This window comes from Lactuca virosa, chromosome 2, assembly GCF_052849685.1.
Source record: "Lactuca virosa cultivar CGN04683 chromosome 2, Lactuca_virosa_CGN04683_v6, whole genome shotgun sequence".
Lineage (NCBI taxonomy): Eukaryota > Viridiplantae > Streptophyta > Magnoliopsida > Asterales > Asteraceae > Lactuca > Lactuca virosa.
This window is the reverse complement of record NC_136427.1, coordinates 299177398-299202940: the sequence shown is the minus strand read 5'-3', so window position 1 is coordinate 299202940 and position 25543 is coordinate 299177398. Positions and strand designations below refer to the sequence as shown.

The window sequence follows — 25543 nt, the reverse complement described above, 5'->3', positions numbered from 1 at the left end:
GACGGTATTCAGCGGCGGAGGGAACGATACCAGGAAGACTCGCCATAAAAGAGGAAAAGAGAGGAAAACTCAGAGAAAGGAAGACGAAGAGGGATAAAGGAAGGGTGAAGGCAAAAAGGAAACTCTATAAGTGTTTTTATAAGGGAACGGAAAAGGCGGGGCATTTAAAATGTCTGACACGATGACGTAACTGCCAGCCATCATGCGCAGTCACGTCGCCATTAAGAGCGGAACGACGGATAAAGAAAAACCAACACGTGTAAGCTAGCTAAGCCCAAAACGCCGTAGCTAGCACTGCAACGCTACGGCTACCGGACCGGGGGACTTGATGACGTGCCTTAGACGGCACGACAGAATCGCGCCTAGCCAAAACGCTGAGCGTTCCGGCCGGGCTAAGCCCAGCGGGCTCAGCGCCCGCCAACGCCTCTGGGGGCAGGATGCCCAGGCGAAAGGCTCGTGCCGGCTAGAGAACGCTCCCAGCTCCAGGACAAAAGAGACAATCAGGGGACAAAACAGTGGATCAGGCCATTACCGCCAGAGCCAATAAGAGCGCCTGACGGTTAAAGAGGCACGATCCTCCAATCAGCGTCTCTGATCTTGTCTCCCCAAAAAGCGATCCTGTCCAGTACGGATTGGGCAGGGGCGCTAGGTATAAAAGAGTGCACCCTCAGATTCTCAAGGTAAGCTCTTCACTCCAAAAGAAGACAACAAAAACCTTAGATACTTTCTAACTTGACCGTCAGAGCGTTCTTCCGGGAGCACTCTCCCGGGAATCGGCTGACGGCCTCTCTTTTGTGATCTTGCAGAGATAACAAGCAACCGGTGATTATCCAGGAGCAGGCGAGGTCACATAAATAAGTTGCACTTAATATGCTTGTTAAGTGTAACTTTTATTGTGTTTATTGTCGTTGTTATGAACCTATAAATAAGATTTATCAGTAGTACAAGTTATAATACTGATTGATCTACTTACGAACATGATTTCTAAGTAAGATCTTAGTGAGGTGTTTAAAAAGGATTTTCCAAACAATATATTTATATACCAAATAGATCATACCTCTAATAGCATCTTACCTGGTCATTCCTTATTTGATAGAACTTGGTATTATTAGGATTAATGAAGAATATGAGAAATAGTTAATATAATCTTGAATAATATAAATATAAATGAAAACTAAAACTTAATAATATTGTATTGAGGTCACTTAAAAGGGGAAGCTAAAGTGTTGAACGAAGAGCTAACCTACCCATAAATCTTCCACCTTTAATCAGGAGAGTGTGTAGTTACTTTCATGAGCATGATCTTAATAAAAGTATTTATTACTTAAAAGATTAAATGTATATATATTGTATAGTTAGTGGGTAGTTGCTTTTATGAACATGATCTTCATAAAATTATTTGTTACTTAAAAGATTAAATGTATATTGAATGATTACTATTTGTATTTTGTACTAAACGTATACCCTGTATTGTGATAGTATTGCATGAACATAAAATTAGTATTGTAAGTTAATTACATGTATTGTAATCTTGTCTAGTTACAAACTAAGACTTATAAAAGATACTTAGTTCAAATTTAGTTGAATAGTGAGTAGTCTCATTATGGGGTAATGCATGAGTTTGATGTAGAGTGCAGTATTCCTCTTCTTTCAGATAACAAGTGGGTGTGTATGAGTCATCTACAATAGTATGATGACAACACTTGATTATTGTAGATGGTCTTGTGAATTACGTTGTTAGGGTGGATTTATAACCCACATACATAGATGAAACGAGATATCATATTTATCAAATACTCTAATGTTTGGATTGCATTTATGAATTAACACTGACCAAGGAATCCCCTGGCTGTGTCGTCAAACTGTTGATCAAAACGATTCATCAGGCAATGTGATTCTTCCATATGATTGTTGCTTCTCTGTGTTACTTTATATATGTTTTTGATTCATTTTGTTTCTATTGAAGAGAACAGATTGATTCCTGTTCATATTCTTCTTTGTGTCTCTAATTCTCTTAAGATAACATGGTATCAACTTTCTAATCGACTCACTTTCACCTTCCGCATTCAAATTTATCTGTTTTTTTTTCATCATGTCGATTCCTTATTCTTCAACGAATTCATCTCAATTTGTTTCAATGAATGTATCAAGCCCTGATTATCTTGGATCTTCTTACAATCCAAGAGTTGTTCTTATTTCACATGTTTTCAATGGACATGAATTTTCATCGTGGAAACGATTCATGAAAATTGCTCCATCTGCAAAGAACAAACTTTCTTTCATCGATGGCTCAATTTCACAAGCTTCTTCTCACTCTTCCACATATTCAAATTGGCATTAAGTTAACTCTATGGTCATCAGTTGACTACTATACTCACTACATTCAAACATTGCTGAAAGTGCTATGTTTCTTCAAACAACATTTGAGATCTAAAAGGAGCTCAATCATCGTTATGAACAAATAGATGATGTATTTATCTATCTAATACAACATCAGTTGTATTCACTATTTCAAGGATCAAATGATTTCTCAACCTATTTCAAAAAGTTAATGAAGATCTAGGAAGAAATTTGCATTGTTAAGAGTATTCAAGATTCTACTCGCACTATTACTACAGGTATTCGAAAATTTCTTAATGATCAACGATTGATTCTATTGCTCATGGGTTTAAATGACACTTATAAAGAAATTCTAGGACAAATCATAATGATGAAACGATTACCAAGTGTTTCCACTGTTTACTCAATGATCATTCAAGAAGAATGTCAAAGAGACATTAATCCTCTACATGCAATTTATCTTGATGTCATTCCTATGAAAGTATCTATCAATCAATCATATAATTCATCCAAGAAAACATTACTCTGTGGACATTGCAAGAAGTCTGGTAATTCCAAATCTCGGTGTTACCGGTTGATTGGCTTTTCTTCCACCTTCAAATTCACCAAAGTAAAAAAGGATGAACCTAAGGCTACTGTTCAAATGGAAACCACTGATTCTTCTTAGAATATTTCACAAGAACAATATCAACATCTGACAATTGATAAAATCAGAATTCACTTCAATCATCATCATCATCAAGCAATGCTTCTATCCATGATAGTACTATGCTTCCTAATGATAATTTCTTTTCTTATGCTCATTTTTCTTCTAATGTCTATAAATCACATGCTCTTCTTAAACAACATATTTCTTTTATCAATGACATTGGAGCTACAAATCATATGTACTCTAATTCCAATATTTTTGTGTCTATGACTAAGTTTTCTCATCCATGTAGAATTAGGCTTCCTAATGGATCCAGTCTTCTTGTTTCACATTATGGGGATCTTCAACTTCATAACTCTATTCTATTAATGTGATATATGTTCCTTCGTTCAAATTTAACATTGTCTCCATAATTAAACTTACATCACAACTTCACACCTTTGTTTTATTCACTGATGAGACATGTATCATGCATGACCCTTTGTTGAAGAATAGAATTTCACTTGGTGTTGTTAGGAAGATAATAAATGATGTATATGTGTCTAATTATGATCATCTCAAACATAAATTGTCATACACTTTATATGTTACTTTAATTTCTTTTTTACATCATGTATATGTTTCTCATTCAAACATTATGATGTGGCACAAATGATTTGGTCATGTTTCTTTAGATACATTGAAACATATTATGTATCTTCCTAATTATACTCTTTATGATATTGATGCTTGTTTTACTTGTGCTTAAGCCAAACAAACTAGACCATCTTTTCCTCATGGTGTTACATACACTAATTATATTTTTGATATTATTTATGTTGATGTATAGGGTCCATATAAACATCAAACTCATGATGGGTATAAATACTTTCTAACCATTAGTGATGATTATACACGCCACACTTGGATTCATTTATTAAATTACAAGTCACTATCAAATATATTCGAACTAAAACTGGAATGGAGATTGGATCTAGTTTAGATGGGCAAAATTGCTTTCAAACAACTAGTATAATTCACCAGAAATTATCCCCTCATACCCCTAAACAAAATGGTTTAGTAGAGAGAAAATATAGACACACTCCTGAAGTTGTTAGGGAATTATACTTTCAATATGGTGTTAGGAGTTCATATTGTGGTGAATGTACCAAAATGGTTGTTTACATCATTAATAGACTTCATTCCAAGGTTATTTACAACAAATCCCCTTATCGGTTGTTGTATGACAAAGAACATGATTTCACAGCTTTGAAAACATTTGGATATGTTTGTTTTGTGTCTTCTACACCTGTTAACAGAGACAAATTCATGTCAAGGGCACACTCTTGTATCTTTCTTGGATATTCCTATGGTCAAAAAGCTTTTAAAGTGCTTAATTTGATCAATCAAACCATTCACATTTCAAGAGATGACAAGTAATATATTTCCTCTGCATGCTATTAAACATCCATGATCCATATCATATATCCCTATTACCTCATATGATATTGAACATTCACAACTCGTACCCATTTCTACTCAAAATGCAACTTTTCCAGAAAATGACCATTCTACCCTTGTCCCAAGATATAAAGAAGCAATGTAATTTATTTTTCACTATCCTACTTGAATGATATATGCACTCATGTTACATCATAAGAATCTACATATCTTTGTATGCATACTATTACCAATTTATGTATCAATGAGAGTTTTCAACATCATTATATTGACAATCAAATGTCTTAAGTTTTTTCCTTGACATCTATTCCTTTTGAGACTTCATTTAATCATCAAGAAAAAGATATAATACAGTGGTAAATGGCTATGCAAACTGAAATCATTGCCCTTGATGCTAATATGACATGGCACATTGTCAAACTTCCCCAAGGAAAAAGGCCGATTGCTTGTAGATGGGTCTATAAAGGCAAACTTAAAGCATATGGATGACCAAATTAGCGACAAAGGGCTTCACTCAAAAGGAAGGAATACATTATCATGAGACCTTTTCCCCATGTTTTAAATTCACAACAATTAAAAGTCTCATTGCTCTTGTAGTCAAACAACATTGGGACATGCATCAATTTGATGTCAACAATGCCTTCTTACACAGGGATTTAAATGAGGAAGTATAAGGTCATCCTTTGACTTCTCCATCTCAGGTTTTCAATTTGAACAAGTTTCTTTATGGCTTGAAACAAGCTTCAAGACAATGGTACTCCAAACTTTCTGTTGTTTTGAAAGAATAAGGTTATTCACATTCACCTAATGATCATTCTCTTTTCCTTAAAAAGAGTTATTCTACAATTTTCATAGTATCAATCTATGTTGATGATGTATTGGTGACTGACAATAATACATAAAATGTTATCAAGCTAAAGACCTTTTTAAATGACAAATTTCAAATCAAGGATTTTGGTCTTCTCCATTATTTGTTAGAAATTACGTTCAATAAAATTAAAGGTGGTATGGTTGTACATCAACGAAAGTTCATTAAGAATTGCGACACAATTATGGCATACAGGATACACAAATTTCTCCTTCACCTTCTCAAATCAAGTGATAACCAATAATGAACAATTCTTTGTCTGATCCCACAATTTATAGGAAATTGATTAAAAACTCAACTTTCTTGTACGTACTCGTCCCTATTTGTCATTCTCTATTCAGTATTTAAGCCAATTTAACAAGTCATATTAAGAAGTTATTCATGTACTTCAATACCTAAAAGGAACAATCAATCAAACATTATATTTTAATGATAAAAAACAATTCAAAATAGAAGTTTTTTACGATTCCGACTAGGCTTCTTGTCCCATAACTCAAAAATCAGTGAGTGGATACTTCATCACTTTTGGAGGCTCACCAATTTCATGTAAATCTAAGTAACAAATAACTGTTTTTTTATCATCTACAGAGGCTGAGTATACATCCATGCGTCACGTTTGTGCTGAATTGGCTTGGCTAAGTCGATTGTTTCAAGAATTTGAAGTACCAAATATTACACCAATCCCTCTTAAATGAAAATCAAGCTTCCATATATATATTTTTTCAAACACTATTTTTCTCGAGCAAACCAAACATATTAAACTTGATTGCCACTATGTTCGAGAACAAGTTCAAGCAAGTCTAACTGATTTGTCCCATGTTTCCACATACGAGCAACATACATATATCTTCACCAAAAATCTTCAAGGTTCAAAACATTATGATGTTTTCAATAAGCTTAGTGTTTGTTTATTTTCAAAATGAAAGGTTGTTTCCATAAGGGTATTTTAGTAATTTACCAAATAGATTAGTTAGTTCAGTTAGTTCATTGCTTCTCTGTATATTTTTTATTGATTCATTTCATATATGTTAACTAGTAAAAAAGTTCTCGCTTTTCCGTGGGTTTGAACGAAGCGTGGTTAAAAAAATGTTATCTTTTTAGCTCCAAAATGAAAGGTTGTTTCCATGGTGTTCTGTCCCACTTCTCCTGTAATTTTTTTCAACCTCCTGAAAGGTCTGACGACTGGGTCAATTTATCTGAGAGAGGGCCTTCTTAAATGAAGTCCTTCATTAAATTCATTTACTTCTTAAAGGCCAGTAAACTCTGACCATGGATCACATTTGTGAATTTGTTCAGAATAACTGATCAAAAATAAATACCCAATCTCGGCTAAAACTTACACCATATATTTATAAATAATTAATTAAAACAAATTGTCATAACTGAATAATAATTGCAAAATAGATCATAGTGGTTCTTGCTTTGTACCCAAATAGCATACTGTGTACATATTTCCGGAAAGTAGCTATAAATTTTGCTTGTCATTTATGACTTATTATTTTGCATTTAAAACCTCAACGAGTACATTTTTTTCTCAAATCTTGATGGTGTATTCTTTCATTAAAAACATGTTACATTTATCCGAATAGAGAAAGAACAATTTAAGACTTACCTTCTTTATTCTTACCAATAATACAGATCCCCATTTGACACCAAAATACTTCAGGAACATTGAGACGAAGCAAAATCTAAGTCTAAACACATAGTCACTTCTTGAAATCGACACTACTTTACTAGTTCCTAATTCCATCCCAGTACTTCCAAGCATCCATCTGCACAACAATATTTTCGTTAGAAAAACTAATTTTATTATCCGATTACATCAGTTCTTTCTTCATCTTTGAAGAAAAAAAAATCATCGCTTAGTACATAGGAGGTTAACCCAAAAAAACCATGCCAGTTGTAGCATGTTCCAGGTCAGAAAGAGTGGCTGCCTGGCTGGTGGAAAGAATTTTTCATTGATGAGTAACATTAAAAACTATAAAGGCATATAAAAAAACATCGTTACAAAACAAAAAAAAAACAACAAAGATGTAGAACCTTGACCTTGTATCCATGAACTTCATCTTTGTGTGTGTGTGTGTGTCATTTGGTTGGATATATTAAATGTATCTAATGCACATTGGCACATTTAATAAATGGGAAAATGAATTATAAGCCCAATGAAGTTTCGAAACCGTTCAAAAAACCCCAATTATGTTTTGTCTGTTCAAGAAAACCCAACGAAGTTAACCTTTTGTCTAAAAAAGCCCAACTAACTTACACTTTCATTTAGGGTAAACCGGCTAATGAAAGTCAACGAATGACATGACTTATGACGTGTAATTAAATATCAGAAAATGACTTGTAAGACTAACGAAGTTTCAAAACCGTTCAAAAAACCCCACTCATGTTTTGTTTGTTGAAAAAAACCCAACGAACTTACGCTTTTGTTCAATTCTCATTAGAGGCAACCATATTCATTAGGTATACAACTAGTTGGCAAATGACATGACATTATATTTAATGACACGGAATAAACATATTAGAATTGCCCTTTATATATCGATTTAGGGCTTGGAGAAGAGAAAAAATAACGACGTCTGTGTTCGATCTCTTGTAATAGCTTCTTCTTCTTCTTCTTCTTCTTCTTCTTCTTCTTCTTCTGCCTCTCAATCATTGATGTCCAACTCAAGATCTATAAAGAAGATATTTGATGATGCAAACTCTTGTGGATGTAGACGCCCTTCTCGGATTTGGACATCTAGAATGGAGGATCATCCAGAGATAATGTTTATGGCTTGTTCGAACAGATTGGAAAGTCTAATTGAAAGCTTTATCATGTCCATTTTAATAGGTTTCTGTTTTTCTAAAGAAACCAAACAAATAGATAGAATATGGACATGATAAAGCTTTCAGTTACACTTACTCATCTGTTCGAACAAGCCCTGAACTTTTTTCTCTGGATGATCCTTCGTTCTAGATGTCCAAATCCAAGAAGGGTGTCCACATCCACAAAGGTTTTCATTGAGAGGAAGAATAAGAAGTAGCTATTACAAGAGATCAAACATAGACGCCGTTCGTTTTTCTCTTCTCCAAGCCCTAAATCGATATATAAAGGGCAATTCTAATATGTTTATTCCCTGTCATTAAATATAATGCCAGGTCATTTGCCAACTAGTTGTATACCTAATGAATCTGGTTGCTTCTAATGAGAATTGAACAAAAGCATAAGTTCGTTGGGTTTTTTTCAACAAACAAAACATGATTGGAGTTTTTTGAACGGTTTTGAAACTTCGTTGGTCTTACAAGTCATTTTCCGATATTTAATTACACGTCATAAGCCATGTCCTTCGTTGACTTTCATTATCCGGTTGACCCTAAATGAGAAGTGAACGAAAGTGTAAGTTAGTTGGGCTTTTTTGGACAAAATGTTAGTTTGTTGGGTTTTCTTGAACAGACAAAACATAATTGAGTTTTTTGAACGGTTTGAGAACTTCATTGGGCATATAAGTCATATTCCCTTAATAAATCCAATTAAATGTTCATATGTTTCAGTAAAAAGGTAAAAATCAAGAAAATGAATTTAAGGTCGTTTGTGGGGTGCAATTTTAGATGCACATGCTGATTTGAGACGTTAAACAAACTCTTATCTGGAAAAGTAGGATGCCAATAGAAACTATGATGCCTAAATAAGAAAAAAATGAATGTATATTGTTATAATAATAAGAAGCAAAAGTAGTATGCTAGTATGTTGTAATAGGCTAAAAATAAATTTTAGCTGGCATTAAAATTGAAGTGATATACTATTATGGGTTAAAACTGAAAGTAGGATGACATTTAGATGTAAACGCACTACAAGAATAAACACCTATAGGGACGAGATCTATAGGGGCGACATCTGTCGTCGCTATAGGCTACCTATAGGGACGACATCTCGTCGCCATAGAGTTGACAGATTTTTTTGACTTTTGAAGCTACAGCGACCACTTGTCGTCTCAACATGTTAAGCGGAAAATGAAGTGGATTTGGTGCGTTCTTTAAACACCTATGGCGACGACTTGTCGGTCTAACAAATAACAAAAATTAAAAATAACATATTTATTTAATAATTTCAGGGAAATAAGACTGGGACATCATTTTGGGGATAACTATAGGGACGACTTGTCGTCCCCATAGCTTTCTATGCCCGAAATTACGAGAGCAGGCCCCTTCGTTTAATTCACGCACGCTCAATCAACCGTCTCACTCTCGATCGATCGATCGACAATTCTCCCGTGGCGACTTCCTCACCTCCCACTCCCGGCAAATCTTCTTCCACTCTCTCGATCCTTATGCTTGTTGCCGAAGACCACCGACGATTAGCTTCAACTCCGACGATTCTAACTATCGACTTCATTTTCGCCTCCGGTTACGAATTCTAACGAATACAAGCCCCACTCCGACGACCTAGGTTAGTAATTATCTGTTTGAAACTGGAATTGAGGTTTATGTTAGCAATTACGTGTTTGAAACTAGAATTGTGATTTTCTTTCACAGCTTCTCGTTTTGAAGATGCAATACTGATAAACTGTAACCACATCAACTATTTTTCTATTGATTTTCCTTATAGTTATTGGTTATTCAAGCATGGAGTATCGATTTCTCTGTGGATTTTGCTTTTGCGATTAAAAGGTATTTTTTTCACCGATATATGTTTTCAACACTGATCACTGTCATGACAACCTGTAATTGGAATTAGGAACTTAGAACATACAACGTTTAAGGCATCGACGACTCAGGTAAGTTACGATTTCTTTGTCATTGTTTGAATGCGATGTCTTTGTTGATTCTTTTTGAATCTGATTTTATAGTTATCTAAAATCTGTTATTTGCTGATTTCATACACAGACTATGTCTTTGTTGATTTCATACACAACCACGTGTAATTAATCTGATTTTATCAACATGAAATCTGCTTTTATCATAGGAGTGTAAGTTGTTGATATTTGCTTTAGCTGTTGATTGCGTTCTGCTCTACGGGTTGCTCATCAGCTCTAGTAAGCATTATGCAACTTTACTTTCAGTAAAACAAGTTTTCTTGTTTGTACAACTTTTTAACAATTTATGCTTCACATCACAGCTCAAGGTGAAGTAGGAAGAAAAGTTCTAGCAGATATTAGTAATTCTCACGGTTATCTTCAAAAGAATGAAGCTTTTAATGGCTCCAAATCTGGGTGAGTGACATTGGTCTCAAGAACTTTAGTTTTCCTTGTTTTTAACTTTAACAAATTAACTTGGTCTAAAACATTGCAGAAAAGTTAAAATGGAAAAAGTAGCATATTCTCAACGGTATGCACACCAACATTGCTATTATTGTTTTTACTTTTTTTGTTACTCTAGTTTTCTATAATACACTATTTAATCTGGTCATAAGCTATGATGTGAATTTGTAGGGCTTCAATTTCTACAAAATCAAGGGATGCGAGTTCTTTATCAGGCAAACTTTCAATGATATTCATTTAGTGGTTATGTTTAGATGTTTATCTTTGTTTGCTTTTCTTTTTAATATCAAGTATCAAATCTGATTTCTTATAGGGAGCAGTGTTGGAAGCCAGAGTGAAGCTGTTGAAAGTCGTGTTACACAGGGTAACATTCAGTATATAAAAGTTCATATTTTATCTTATTGATTAGCATCTTATGTTTTTATTTTATACCTCCAACAAAGGGTAGAGTTTTTTTAGGAGTTTGGCTGAATAAGAAGCTTTACATGATTCTGACTGAAAAACAATATGTTTGTGAGCGCAAGGCTGCTGCTGGTCTCTTTAATTAGGAGGTAATTTTCTTTTCCCTAGTAAAATGACTATTTTGCCCTCCTTGGAGTTCATCCCATTATTTGCTGATACAGGAAGATATATATGTGCCAAGAGCACCTGGAACATTAGATGTTATTGGAGGAATTGTTGACTACTCTGGAAGTCTTGTTTTGCAGGTGAACATTTGTTTTCTTATTTTTTTTTTTATTTGCAGTGTCTTATTTAGTTTGTTTTTTTGATGGAAAATGGAAATAAATTACATGACATATGCTTATTAGAGAAGCTTGTCATAATGTTGTTCAAAAAATCCAGCCAAGTAAACAGAGGTTATGGAAGCAAATGTGCTCCAGATTGTAAGTTCAACATAATCTTTATAAATAATGCATTTTCCTTTTAATAATTTCCACTTATAAAGTAATGAAAAATAGGGTAAGTTACATTTTTTGTCCCTGTGGTTTGGATTTGGTCCAATATAAATGGCCATTTATATATATCATATAGCTTATTGACACCAAGGATTCAAATGTGCTTTTTTGTTTTGATTCATTTCTTTGCATTCCAAGTCAATACCGAATTGATTCACAGAGAGATGTACAAACTATCATATTTGCAATGCAAGTAGGATGCTAAACCCCTAGCTGAACACCCAGAAAGCAAAATATTATACCATTTGGAAGAAGATCTTTAGGGAGCAAAGAAGGGCACGCAATGATGAGAAGCAATCCATTGTTGATGCTGTTTTTTATAAATCATGTAGAATGTAGTGTTATGTACACAAATGATAAGGCATGTGAAGATTATTCAAATTTCCTCAAGTTAATAATTTTGTTCTTCATATGAATTATATTTGCAATAATGCAGTGTTTTGAGATTGTATCATATTTCAATGCTTTGCAATTAAATTTACCGTTTTAGTTGCTTTAGCAATTTTGTGATGTGAAAACTGGAAAATTATAGAGAAAAAAAAATAAGCTATATGGACATACCTATAGAGACGACATATCGTTTCTATAGGTGCATCTATAGAGACGATATGTCATCTCTACTGGTGCATCTACCACTACGCCATGTTGTCACTAAAGGGCTATCTATGTGGATGACATGTTGTTTCTAAAGATACACCTATAGAGACGACATGTCGCCTCTATAGCTTCGTCTATGGAGACTGAAACCGTATAGCGACGAACCAGAACAAGATGACATGTCGTCTCTAAAGGATACCTATTGCGACGAAATTTTGTAGCGACGACCAAAAAGATCTATTGCGACGGGGCTATGGTGACAAAAGCTATAGGGACGACATGTCGTCCTGGATACCTATAGGGACGAGTTTTTAACCTATAGAGACGACATTTGTCGTCCCTATAGGTCCTGTTTCTTGTAGTGACGATCTTCCCTTTTTACTTCTTTTATTCCGATTTTAACAATCAAGTATGTTTAATATATTTTATAGCTCTTAAGGTTTTTAAATTTTTTACAGCTGTCCTAAATACATATCTCTTTAGTTCATTGTTTCAACTAGGTTTTGGGTAAGTCTTTAGTGGATAGAACCCTTTTTTGTAACGGAATTATAGCATGGTTTCTTTTCATTGTTTGTTTTTGAAATCTTTTTTAATTTCTTGAGGTTTTTATTTGGTTTTAACGTCTCAAAGATTATATGTGTTTTTTTTCATTTTCTGTCCCAGTTAGTTGGTAAGTAATTAGAGTATATTTGCTGAACTGTGTCTAAACATCAAAATTTGGCAAACAAAAAAGACCAGGTGTGAACTGTGGGTAAATATGGTTTTTACGATTAACAGAAAAAATATATCATTCTTAGATAATATGTTATAAAATATTATGTGGTTATTATGTTTTTTGTTATATATGAACCAAAAAAAATTTAAATATCAATTGGTTGGTCAATTCGGTGGTTTGACATCGATAAGGATCTCTAATTGTATATCCTGAGTTATTAACTTTTTTAGTTTTGTTCAATTGACATTACACCGAGTAAAAAATGGCGAAGAAACCACTACATTTCTATTTGCTTTCCACTACTTTTTTGATGGGTTAAAAATAAGCACAGAAAACCGTATCTTAAAAATTATGAAAAAGAAACATAGATAATTTACCTTTTTCCGAAAAGATAAAGTGTAACAAGACCATTGCAATCCATCTAGTAATATATATCATCAAATGTAGACATTGTGACCAATGGCGAACTTTGTTGTGGTTTTCCATCAAAGTAGAACAAAGACCTGCATAATCAAATCGTAACAAACCTAACCTAAATTGAATAAGCATGTTGAAAATGTAGGAACGTAAAAAGGGTAAAGCAGTGAAGAAACTTATCATAAATTGTGGAAATAAAATCATAATATCCTAATTGTTATGTTCGCTAGTACACCATTAATTATACAAGGACATAAAGAAATATACAATAGCAATACCTCAACTCAAGCCTCTACAAAAAAATGAGAAATCCATGTTTTTAATCAATATATACATAACCAAATATACACGAACGAAAACAATGATCAACCATTTCCTTAAGCTAACAAATATTTTCAATCGTGATGGCAACCATCCAATTATTTGAAATCGACGACCTTTTAGTGGCGACAGGTTTCCGTAAAAGCTATTAGCGGTGACAAACCGAATTTTTAGCGGTGACGCCTGTCGCCGCTAATACTCAGGTACTTATAGTGCAATGCTAGAAACCTTGCCTCAAAAGATATAGGCCAAAATGAATTTAGGTTTAAGTTGGTCAAATTGGTTATTTTGTCTCTTCTTTGATTTCCTAAAATACTATTTGTTTTATGAAAAAATTAAAAACATCGTAAAATGTTACAAATATTTAATCACATTTTAGGTAGATTTGAACACATGATTCGGAATGTTTTATATGGGATGTGGACCGTTTTGTATTTAATTTTAATATGAAGGTTTTTGATGTATTTCCACAATACTTCATATCCGAATTTGTATAGTAGAAAGACGTCCTCTTAATTAGACAAACAAGTCGCTTGTCCATTGAGCTTCATCACATCTCACTTAGGTTAGTTATGTTCGTTGCATGTCAAATGGTTTGTATCATGATCATCATCTTCCCTCTTTCTTTCCTCTCTTTATCAATCAAATTTCTTCAATTTCCTCAAACTTTTCGCATATTTTTCATCACCATGAAACTTTATCCATCCAACAATATCACATAACAACCCTCCCTAACTCCGGCCAGTCATCCACCACCAAAATTCGCCGGAAAACACCATTTCCATCGTCATGAGAACACTAGAACAAGAAATATCAGCAGATCAATTCCCTACGGCTCGAATCCTTCTTGGCCTCTGGATTTTCTCTGTTGTGTCTCTTGTATTCATATATCTTGGATCCGACAAAGATGGATCTGTGTCAATAACCAACATAACCCATAGGTTTTACCATCCTACGCATTTACCAGCACCACAATCACCATCACCATCATCTAAAGCTGATGAAAAGAGTTATGGAGCTGTGTTAGAAGAGGCATTGGCAAAAGTTTCAAACGAAAACAAAACTCTGATCATAGCCTTTGTGAATAAAGCATACACGGAAGGAGATAAACCGATGCTGGATATATTTCTTGACGGGTTTTGGGTAGGAGAAGATACATATAAGCTTACTAAACAGCTTTTAGTCGTTTCAGTTGATCAACCGGCTTACGACAGGTGCACCTTTTTACAATTGCACTGCTATAAATTGAAAACAGAAGGTGACGAGACGCTTTTCATGGCGGGTGATTTACTAAAAATGATGTGGCGAATAACCCTTTTTCTTGGAGATGTTCTTAAGCATGGCTACAACTTTATTTTCACTGTACGAAAAAACGACTGGTCAACCAACCAATTAATAAAATTTGTTTAGTTGAAGCTTTAATTTTGTTCTTGAAATTTACAGGATATGGATGTATTATGGCTAAGGGATCCGTTTCCAAGGCTGAACGTCGACGAAAGCTTGGACCTTCAAATCAGTGTTGATAAGTTTAATGGCGACCAGTGGTCGGAAGACAACCCGATTAACACGGGGTTCTACATGATCAGATCAAACAACAAAACGATTGCTTTGTACGATGAATTGTATGGAGAGAAAGACAATTCAGTAGTAGGGAAGAAGGAACAAGATGTTCTATTGGATCTGATGCGAAGAGGGGAGTCTGAAAGATTAGGTCTTCGAGTAAGGTTTTTAGACACCATCTTTTTTAGTGGATTTTGTGAGAATAGTAAAGATGTTAAGAAGGTTTCCACTGTTCATGCGAATTGTTGCCGGAGCATTAAGGCAAAGGAATCTGATTTGATCAAGGTTCTTCATGATTGGAGGAGGTTTAAAGCTTCCTTCAACGATGATGTATCTGAGTTTCATTGGTCCGATCACCGAGCTTGTCGTAATTCATGGAACCGAAGATGATTGGAGTACTGTTTTGGACTTCACTTTTGTAATATTCTATAAATATATAATAAGAAGACTCGAAAATTATACCTTCTGGTTTTATTCACTATGACATGATACGTACATGATTTGAACAAAATAATCGTAACATTTAAACAATCTGGAGTATGAAAACAATAATTTACAACTCATTTCGAAGGAGATAACAAACAACCCCATCATATATGGGATCATCGATCTTACCATCAAATTAGTAGAAGTTATGAAATCCATGATTTTTCGCAAGCTGAATGACTGGACCATCTAAATTCCTCCATGGTTTTATTGGCTAACGGTGAAGGTGAGGGATCTTTAAATCTCTTCCAATCATGAATAACAGCAGTTAAATCGGAGACTTTGGCTTTGATTCTCCGGCAACAATTGGCATGAAAGGTGGAAACGATCTTAACATCTCTACTATCTTGACAAAATCCACTGAAATAAAGGGTGTCCAAAAACCTAACCCTAATTCCCAACCTTTTAAAACTTCCTTTCTTCATTAACTCAATAAGAACATCTTGTTCCTTTTTCCCAGGTGATTTGTTTCTTTCTCCATACCATTTATCGAACAAAGCGATGGTCTTGTTGTTGGATCGGATCATGTAGAAACCAGTGTTTATGGGGTTTTTCTGTGACCACTGGTTGCCGTTAAACTGGTCGACACTGATCTGAAGGTCAGCAGTTTCGTAATTCAGAGTTAGGTGTGGAAATGGATTTCTTAGCCATAATACATCTGTGTCCTGTAATTGATTCAACTTACAACCATTAGTACCAGATTTCAACACAACATATCAATTGTCAAAGAGAACCATGACTCAAGTTTCATCACAGAATGTCAAAGAATCGTATGGGTGAGGGCGCGCGTGATGCAATTGGTGTATATTTTCATATATGTATAGGTATAGGTATTAATATATAGATAGCGATATTAAATTTGATAGTTGATACATTCGATTTTTTTTTTATTTTAATTTTTTATAAATATACACGTAAATATCACATCATTACGGAGAACATTGGGCTATTAACGATACAATTTTTTCGATTTACCTAGAAAATGGCATTTGGGATAAAATTAATATTGTTTCGGATTAGTTTTATTTAACATCAAAGGTACGGAGCAAGTATTTCCATATTTATTTTTCGGATTTCACATTTCGAACCGAACCTTACAATTAATAAAGTAAAAAAAAATGTATTCCAAAATTTGAGGAACATGTTAGCTTGAATTACGAAATCAATTAAATCCAAAATTTCAAAAAAAATCCTTAGTTTATTACCAAACTTTAACAAAAAGAAAATAAGAACATAAATATATTTCACTTAATTGAGACAAAATTACAAAAATGTCGTGTGTGGTTGTTAAAAGTATATGATTTTAATCCAAAAACAATTGGTAATGCATTAGTTGTATAATTATGGATACCTTATGCGTGTTTGATCTTTATCTTTGTTGACTTTAACATTTGAACTGTTAATTTTTATTTATAATAACAATTTTATATTTACCAACCATTTATAAAATTATGTCTTTTACCAAACCATAATGACCATTTTTCCATGTTATTTTTTAATTTTATTGAATTATTAAATATTTTTTAAAAGTTTTTTTATTGGATTAATTTTTTTTATTGTATTATTACTAAATATTATTTTTAATATATAATATTTATATATTAATAAATATTATTTAATTGAGTTATTAATTTTATTTTTTAATTTCATTTTTATTGGATTATTATTATTAAATATTATTTTAAATATATAATATTTATATATTAATAATTATTATTTTATTGGATTACGGATTTTTTTAACTTTTTTTTAGTTTTTTTGAATTATTATACATTAATAAATTCTTTTTAATTCCACATCCATTCCTTTTAATTTTATTGAATTATTATACATTAATTTTTTTAATTTTTTTTATTTCATTAATTCTTTTTTATTAATTTTTTAAACTTTTTTTTAAAAAATTATTTTGATTGTTTATTTATTATTTTAAATAAAAAACCCTAAAAAAATCACACTAATCCAATGTCTCCTAATTTATTTAAATATTTGGAAGATAACATATATTATACAATATCACCACCATCACCTGGTCCGTGAGTGGTGTTGTCCAAAATATATGTCTCAAAACCCAGTCCGACAAAAAAAGAATTAATGCAATAAAAATGAATTAATTAAAGAATTAACTAAAAGAAATCAATAATCCAATAGAGTAATATTTATTAATATATAAATATTATATATTAAAAATAATATTTATTAATTTATAATAATTCAATTACAAGAATTAATCCAATAAAAAGAACTTGAAAAAGAAGTAAATAAAAGAATTAATATATAATAATTCAATAAAATTTAAAAAGAATATACAAAAAAATGGTCCCTATGGTTTGGTAAAATGACACAATTATAGAAATGGTCTTTGAGGATAAAATTGTTATTTTAAATAAGTTAATAGCCGAAATATTAAAGTTAACAAGATAGGGTAAAATTGTTATTTAAAACAAATTAATAGCCAAAATGTTAAAGTTAACAAGATAGAGACCAAAACCATATAAGATATTTAAAATTGGACCATTGAAACACATATTTCTAATAACCACATATATCATTTTTTCAATTTTGTCATTAATTAAAATATCAATCGTAGTAAACATTTTGGATTTAAAAGGGTAGATGGATTTTTGATATTTGTTTGGTTAGCAAATGAAAGAAAATATATATAGAGAATGTTTGGATAGAGAAAAAAGATGGTGCCTATAGCTTATTGCTTATCCCTACCGCTATAAGCTAAGTTTAAGTTTAAGTGTTTGGATAGAAAACATTAAAAATCATGTTATTGTGGTGAGGATAAACTAAATAAGCTAATTTTAATAAGCATCACCCATTGCTTATAACTTATTGCTTATTTCTAATCCAAACATTTTTACAAAAACTGTTTTCTCTCACCGCTATAAACCAATAAACTATAAACTAATTTATCCAAACATCCTCATAATGTACCTTTTGAAATTCGAAATGCCCCATTTTGGAATAATGATCATAAGGGAGATGAATAAAAATTAGTCAACTTACATTACTTCTTCATAATCATATGGTCTTAATTTTTTTTTTGTTCTTCATAATCATATGGTCTTTTTTAGTTCTTCATAATCATATGGTTCTTTTTGTGAGTTATCCATTTAATAAATATTATTAAGTATATATACATAAAATATTTGTTTGTAAATATAAAACACATGTTATATGTCTGTTTATGAAATGATTTTTTTTATCCTTTTCCTATTTATGCCACAAAGTTGTTTTAGACGAAGTATATATCAATGATCATCTAAAACTGAAATATGAATATTTTGCATGTAAAAATGAAATATGTACTACACTAATATATATATATATATATATATATATATATATATATATATATATATATATATATATATATATATATTTCAAGTTTCATTGTTATATTATTAATATAATTAAATTTTATTATATTATTAATATAATTAAATCTTATTTATTAATTCATCTTCCGTTATGGTTGTGGACTTACTGTAGATATTAATGAATGGAAAGGGAAACGTTAATATTGATAGATCCCTTGGGTCATACAAATTAAAATTCTTTGAATTCCATATAGAAGAAAGGTCATACAAATTAAAATTCTTTGAATTCTATATAGAAGAAAGGTCATACAAATTAAAATTCTTTGAATTCTATAAATAAGAAAGGTCAAAACTGAAGTTGTAAGGGGTACATATAAAAGTACAACATTTCACTTTATACTCTTTTAAATGCATATAAATATACCTAAAAAATATGTTTGTACCTAATATACCTAAAAAAATATGTTTGTAGGGGGTAATATTTTTTTCCTTGGTACACAATAATGTGTGTTTTAAAATACTATATTATACAATTCTATAAAATATAAATTATTGTATACGAATCACTTTTTAAAAAATATATAGTAAAATAAGTCACGTGTATCATGATTTTTTTTTTTGAACACTTAGACTTCATTAAAAGAAAATTAACAATTAACAATAAAGTAGATAGTAAAGACAAACAAATTAACAAAATTAAACCCAAGAGACCTAAACGAGTTTCCCAATCCCTTTTCCCGTACAACCAGTTAAGCCAATTAAAGGCCAGATACTTAACATAAAAAATAATTAAAACCATCGGTAAAACGATTAATCCAAACATTTAGACAATTAAGGAATTTCAATTATTTCTAAAAAAAATCTATTATAGGTAATCAGGGGGTATTTTGATGCATTTATCAACTACAAATAATGGAAATCAAGTAATGAGGGAGTATTTTCATGATATAATAAGAGCTTTCTTAATTTCATTTTTCTCATGGTGACAACTTGACAAGTGACAACGCGTAATTCACATAGTCACTCACCAATTAAATGGATTTATAAATTTCGAGTCAAATCTTTATTTCCGTAGCTAAAGATGTTATAAGCATAAAGAAATTAAGATGAAGTAATTAAAACGGACTTACCGTAAAAACAAAGTTGTATCCACGCCGGAGAACATCTCCGAGGAAACGGGTTCTTTGCCACATCATCTTTATGAAGTCCTCCGACATGTAAACCTTCTCTCCGACGAAATCCTCGTCGTCGGTCTTCAGTCTGTAACAGTGTAATCTAAGAAACTTGCATCGGTCAAACGCCGTCTGATCAACTGCCACAATCAGAAGGTGGTTCGTTAAAGATCGTGTATCTTCTCCAAGCCAAAACCCATCTAGAAATATATCTAGCATCGGTTTATCGCCCTCAGTGTAGGCTTTGTTCACAATGGCTATGATAACGGTTTTGTTCGCCATGGAAGCTCCCCGCAATGCTGCTTCTAATTCATCTCTATACGTCGAGGTCTTACGCTGCAATCACAAGGTAAAAAGACGATAAGTTTTAGTATGTATTAATTACTTGTTTAGTTTTGTTCTTATATATATAATTCAAGAAAATGAATGCAAGTATGATGGATCCTGTTCCTACCATGGATGATGAGGGTTTGGAAGGAGAAACCTTTTGTGTTATGGAAACCGATGTGTTTTTCTCTGATAAAATGTAGATAAAAGATATGGATATAAGCAATACAGTGCAAAGGGCAATAGGGATTCCAGCTTTGGTAGATTGATCCATTGCTGCTGCTTCTGTTTGGTGAATACGATGATGACGTTGTGGTAGAGGAGTGCGGTGGTTTGTGGTGGTCGGAGGCTGTTTTATTTTTCTAGGAATATATTTTTGAGGGAGTCGAATATGGTGATTTGGGATGTTAAAACTTAAAATCGGAATTCATATGGAACTTGACTTCATATAGTCGTAATATGGGGGGTTTTGATTTGTTCGTTTTAATAGTTATGATTTTTATAAACGTTTCGTATTTGGAAACTTAGAGAAATATTAGAATAATATTAATATATAGTTATAAAAATGAAATAATCTCTATTTGTATGTCTGTGGTTGCTTTTTACAAAGTAATTGCTAAAAGTTATGATTTCATTTTATAAGATTTTATTGTTTTTGTCATGTGAAACGACATTTTTAATATTTAACGACATACGTATTATTTAATTTCACTAATTAAATAACTAGAAAAGATTCATCGGCGTTGCCGGGGTCGGAAGATACTGCTTTGTAAAGTAAAGTAGCATGTTGAATTGCATTGAGATAATCTAGTAAATGAAGATAAACAATGTCATCTAATTACATAAGTAAAGAAATCTAAATCATTATTTCTTGCAATAAATGAGAAAAATAAAGAAATGGTCTCACAAATTGAACTTTATTGCCATGTATGGCAGAAGTCGGAAAACCAATCCGGAAAATATAGACAATTGCTTTTTGTCCGTTAATGTGAGGGTAATTTGGTCTTTTCAGGTAGTAGGGACTGAATTTGTCACCATGGGTAAACCATATGGACCATTTATGTAATTTTGGCGGTGGTGGTGGTGGTGGTGATGACAGATGGTGGGTGGGTTTATGATATTGGGTGAATATTTTCTAATAAATAAAACATTAATTTAAAACCAAAAAGAGAATGTTAAATCTGGTAAACCACAGGGACCAATGGTGTAATTTTGTCTAACAATAATAATAATAATAATAATAATAATAATAATAATAATAATGAGGGACCATTTCTGCCAAAAGACTAAATACTAATAATATGTAATAAAAGACGGGGGTTATGAAAAATTCAAACCAAAGTGAAAGGGTTGTTTGTGAACAAAAGTATAAAGGTGAAGAGACAATGTTTAAGTTGGAGGACCAAAATTGACAAAAAAAGATGCCACTTTTAAAGGGGCCACTTTACTGTTAAAATATTTCAAAACTTTAATATATATATAATACTAATACAATGTTTATGGGTATTAGTCGTCAACTAGTTAAACAATTAGATAAAAAAAATCAAAAAGAAAAAGAAAAAAGTGATTTTTTATCACATGCCACTTGTTGTTTTATTTTTTTTTATTATTATTTTTTTTATAAATATTTGTTGTATATATTAAACTTTATTTTTATTTAGAAATGAAGTACATAAATTTTTTATAATTTGTGGATAAAGACCGGCATTGGACTACTCTTATCGGTAATATGAGTTAACACATAGCACATATAAAGAAAAGTAACTTATAAAAATAAAAGTTTGAGGATATGTTTGTTAAATTAGCGGGTGGTTTGTTAAATTATACGTGGTTAAAACTTAAAAGTTTTTTTATTTATACATAAATATTTAATAAATTACAAAGTAATTATAAAATTTTGAAAGATTGAAAATTAAATAAAAATTAGAATAAAAAAACTTAAAAAAAATGATTAACCACTCTATTTAAATGCTTAGGTAAATTACATTGTAAATCAATCATCCAACACTATCAATATTTTAATCTTTACTATAATTTAAACCATGTACCTATTTATAAAATGCCATGCTATATATACCTATTATTATACATAATAAATGTCGTTCCGGTTTAGGAACAATGCATAGTTTCAAGCCGACTTGAACGCCTGTGGTTTGGAGCCGAAGTGGTTTCACCGTCATCATCTTCCGATCGTTCTACTACATTTGCTTTGTTACAGGTCGTGCATATGTCTTCTGCTCATTTTTCAACTGCTTCCCACCGTCTGGTAAATCTTGACTCATCTATCTTGAACACACATATATTGCTTTCGTTTGCACAAATATCTGACATCGCGTCTTCTCTGTGTAGTATACGATCCTTAAATTTGCGTCTTATCCTTTTCTTTTGTTTAGTTGTCCTCTTTATTCAGATGAGTCGCCCGCCATGCTTTCTTTCTTCACGACACGGGTCTCCTTGCAACTCCAATTACCACACCGATTAATTTTGCTTTACCAACCTCGAATTACCGTCGTATCTGCCACAAGCCGCATTTTGAAGATTCCGCTGAAGTCGTCGTCGGTAAGAGTTCCCACCTTAATCATCGATTCTTTGATCCTACTTCGTGTTTTGGACCAATTTTGGGTTTTTGGACCAAATTAAAGACATCACAATCTGTTTCCAGTTGTTTAGGCAAGATTTCACTTACCTTTCAATCACCTTCTTTCTCTGTGTGATGGGGCAAGGGATTGGTGGCGTGAGGTTGTTCAGGGGCTCGAACCAAGTGTAGTCGAGTCTATGACTTGGGAGGATTTTGTTATCTGATTCAAGAGAGAGTTTGATCCAACGATTGAGGTTTAGCAGTTGGCTTGGGAGCATTTGGCGCTAGAGCAGAATATAGAAATGGTCGCTGAGATCACCGCTAACTTCAGAGAGAGAGCGTTGATTTTCCCATAGTATACGGTAACAGAGGAGATGATGATGACTTGCTACCATGACATGTCGAGGGAGGAGATCCTGGAGTTCGTGAGCATTTCTGATCATAAGACTTTTCTGGTTTAATGGAGGCAGCCAGGGACAGAGAGTTAGAGTTGGAGACCCAACAATAGAAGCAAAAGCAAGATCAGATTCACGCATCAGTATCAACCGTCAAGAAGACCAGGGTTAATGACGACCGGTCAGGAGAACAAGAGATTCACGAATTTTATGGCAGGTTTGGTTTGGCACACGACGGTATTTGTTATACGCTGATTTATGGTTATTTCGGGTGCGGTCGGGAGGGTCACTACAGTCGGGACTGTAGTGAGTGGGAGTCGAGGGTATGTTTTTTTTGCAATTAGCTAGGCCATGTTAAGGCTTATTGTCCATAGAGAGCGGATGGGACGGTTTTGGATCCAATACCTTTAGTTTGGCAGTTATCGGATGGACGTCATGGAACAGTTGCAGTCCCTGTAACACCCCGATATCTAGAAAATTTCCATTTTTAACCCTAAGTGAAAGTATTATGCAAAATTGGTCTTTAATCCATGCGTACTTGGGGGCATATGCATGTCGTAGATCACTTAAAGAGGAATGAGTGTTTTTATGCGTACGCTGGGCGTACCCATGCGTACGTTGGACGTACGTGGCTAGGGTGCAAACTCTAATTTTTAGGGTTTGGGCCCTATTTAAACATCATTATCTCCTCAAGACCTTTCCCATCATCAACCCCCGTCTCCTAAATCATCCTTTGCAAACCCTAATCCATTGTGTGAGTATTTTTGAGCTTGAGAGTGTATATTTGGTGTTCTTGAAGGAATGAGAAGATAGTGGAATCACCTTAGAAGCTCAAGGCAACCTAGATCCAGAAGTATCTCACCCTTAAGCATCATTTGAAGGTATAAAGCTTGGAACTTGAGAAATTGTTTGCTTAGATCTTGCTAGTATAGAGTTTGTGTATATTTTTGGTCCCTTAGCTTTGGTCTAATGGAGTATGAGCTATTGCAGGTCCTTGAAATGTAGTTTATGTAGTTTTTAAGCTCATAATTCATAAAAATGAGAGCTTGGACACTTTCATTAATCCATGCAAGAGTTTTGGAGCTTTAAATGACTTTTGGACTAAGGGTTTGAGTTTATACCCTCTTGTATGCATGCAAATGAATAAATCCAGAGACTTTATCCATTAAGACGCCCCTATTTATGTGGATCTAAAGTTTGGTGCTTTGGCTTAACGAAATAAGGACTTAATGGTGAAATGGGGATTCTATGCTGCTACGTTGGGCGTTGCTGGAGGTACACCGCGCGTACGAGGTTTGGAACCCATATTTTAAGAGCCACCCTCTACGCTGGGCGTAGAGGGGAATACACAGGGCGTATTCATCTCAAGTGGATCTTTGACTTTTTAACCTTGACTTTGACAAGGATTTGACCATTTAACTTATGGGTATTTAGGGTATTTGAGCAATAGTTTGAGATTAGGCCACTGTTTGTTGTATACGTGACCTGTAGAATCAGCAGTTGGAGTTGTGATTTGTTCGGCTACATTTCATACTGTGAGGTGAGTTTCCTCACTGTACTTGTGGGTCGAAGGCACCAATGTCGGCCCGGTAGATTGTTATCCTGCTTTAGGATGTTGCTATTCTGTAGTGATCTGTTCAGATCTGCATGATTATCTGTTTACTATTATGTAACGACCCGAAAAATCATTTTGTTAACGACGTTAGTTTCCGTTACTCGGATATATATTTTCGTAAGGTTATTTCGAATCCAATTTATAAAATAAAATGAAAGTGAGATTTTTATGTCATAATATTTTGGAAGAATATTTAGTTGAAATGCTTATAAAAGTTTGAGGGGTTAAATTGTTAATCTTGAAAGTAATAGAAATGTCGTGCTTTGAGTTTTGAGATTAAAGCGTCATTATGGCAAGTTTTGAGGGACCAAACTAGAAATATGATTAATTGCTCATGCGTTTAATACATTAATGAATTCCGTCGAACCCTCCTTGTAGCCGGCAGTTACGTCCAATCTTTTTTAACCACAATTAAAATTGTTAGAGGCTTTAAGGAGTGCTTGGAACGTTTTAATTTCCTGTGGTTACATGTACGCATCAAAACACTTCACAATTGTTTTTGGGCTGCACTTGCGATCTGACGCAAAGAAAAAAAAAA

The 25543-nt window shown here is 33.0% G+C and overlaps 2 protein-coding genes and 1 pseudogene across 2 annotated transcripts; 2 read left to right on the top strand and 1 right to left on the bottom strand.

Moving 5' to 3' along the window:
• Nucleotides 1-8173: 8173 nt before the first annotated feature.
• On the top strand, nucleotides 8174-11985 carry LOC145156187 (uncharacterized). The gene is made up of 10 exons (XM_079075662.1): nucleotides 8174-8296; nucleotides 9889-9950; nucleotides 10018-10057; nucleotides 10246-10315; nucleotides 10399-10492; nucleotides 10572-10607; nucleotides 10712-10755; nucleotides 10861-10904; nucleotides 10984-11091; nucleotides 11164-11985. Exons 1-9 carry the CDS (start codon nucleotides 8174-8176, stop codon nucleotides 11086-11088), a joined length of 618 nt encoding a protein of 205 aa, XP_078931788.1. The 3' UTR covers nucleotides 11089-11091; nucleotides 11164-11985.
• Nucleotides 11986-14126: 2141 nt separating this feature from the next.
• LOC145158693 (uncharacterized protein At1g28695 pseudogene) lies at nucleotides 14127-15496 on the top strand (annotated as a pseudogene).
• Nucleotides 15497-15552: 56 nt separating this feature from the next.
• On the bottom strand, nucleotides 15553-20934 carry LOC145161496 (uncharacterized protein At1g28695-like). The gene is made up of 3 exons (XM_079081031.1): nucleotides 20545-20934; nucleotides 20049-20426; nucleotides 15553-16257 (listed from the first exon to the last, which is right to left on the bottom strand). Exons 1-3 carry the CDS (start codon nucleotides 20689-20691, stop codon nucleotides 15739-15741), a joined length of 1044 nt encoding a protein of 347 aa, XP_078937157.1. The 5' UTR covers nucleotides 20692-20934; the 3' UTR covers nucleotides 15553-15738.
• Between the last annotated feature and the right edge of the window lie 4609 nt (nucleotides 20935-25543).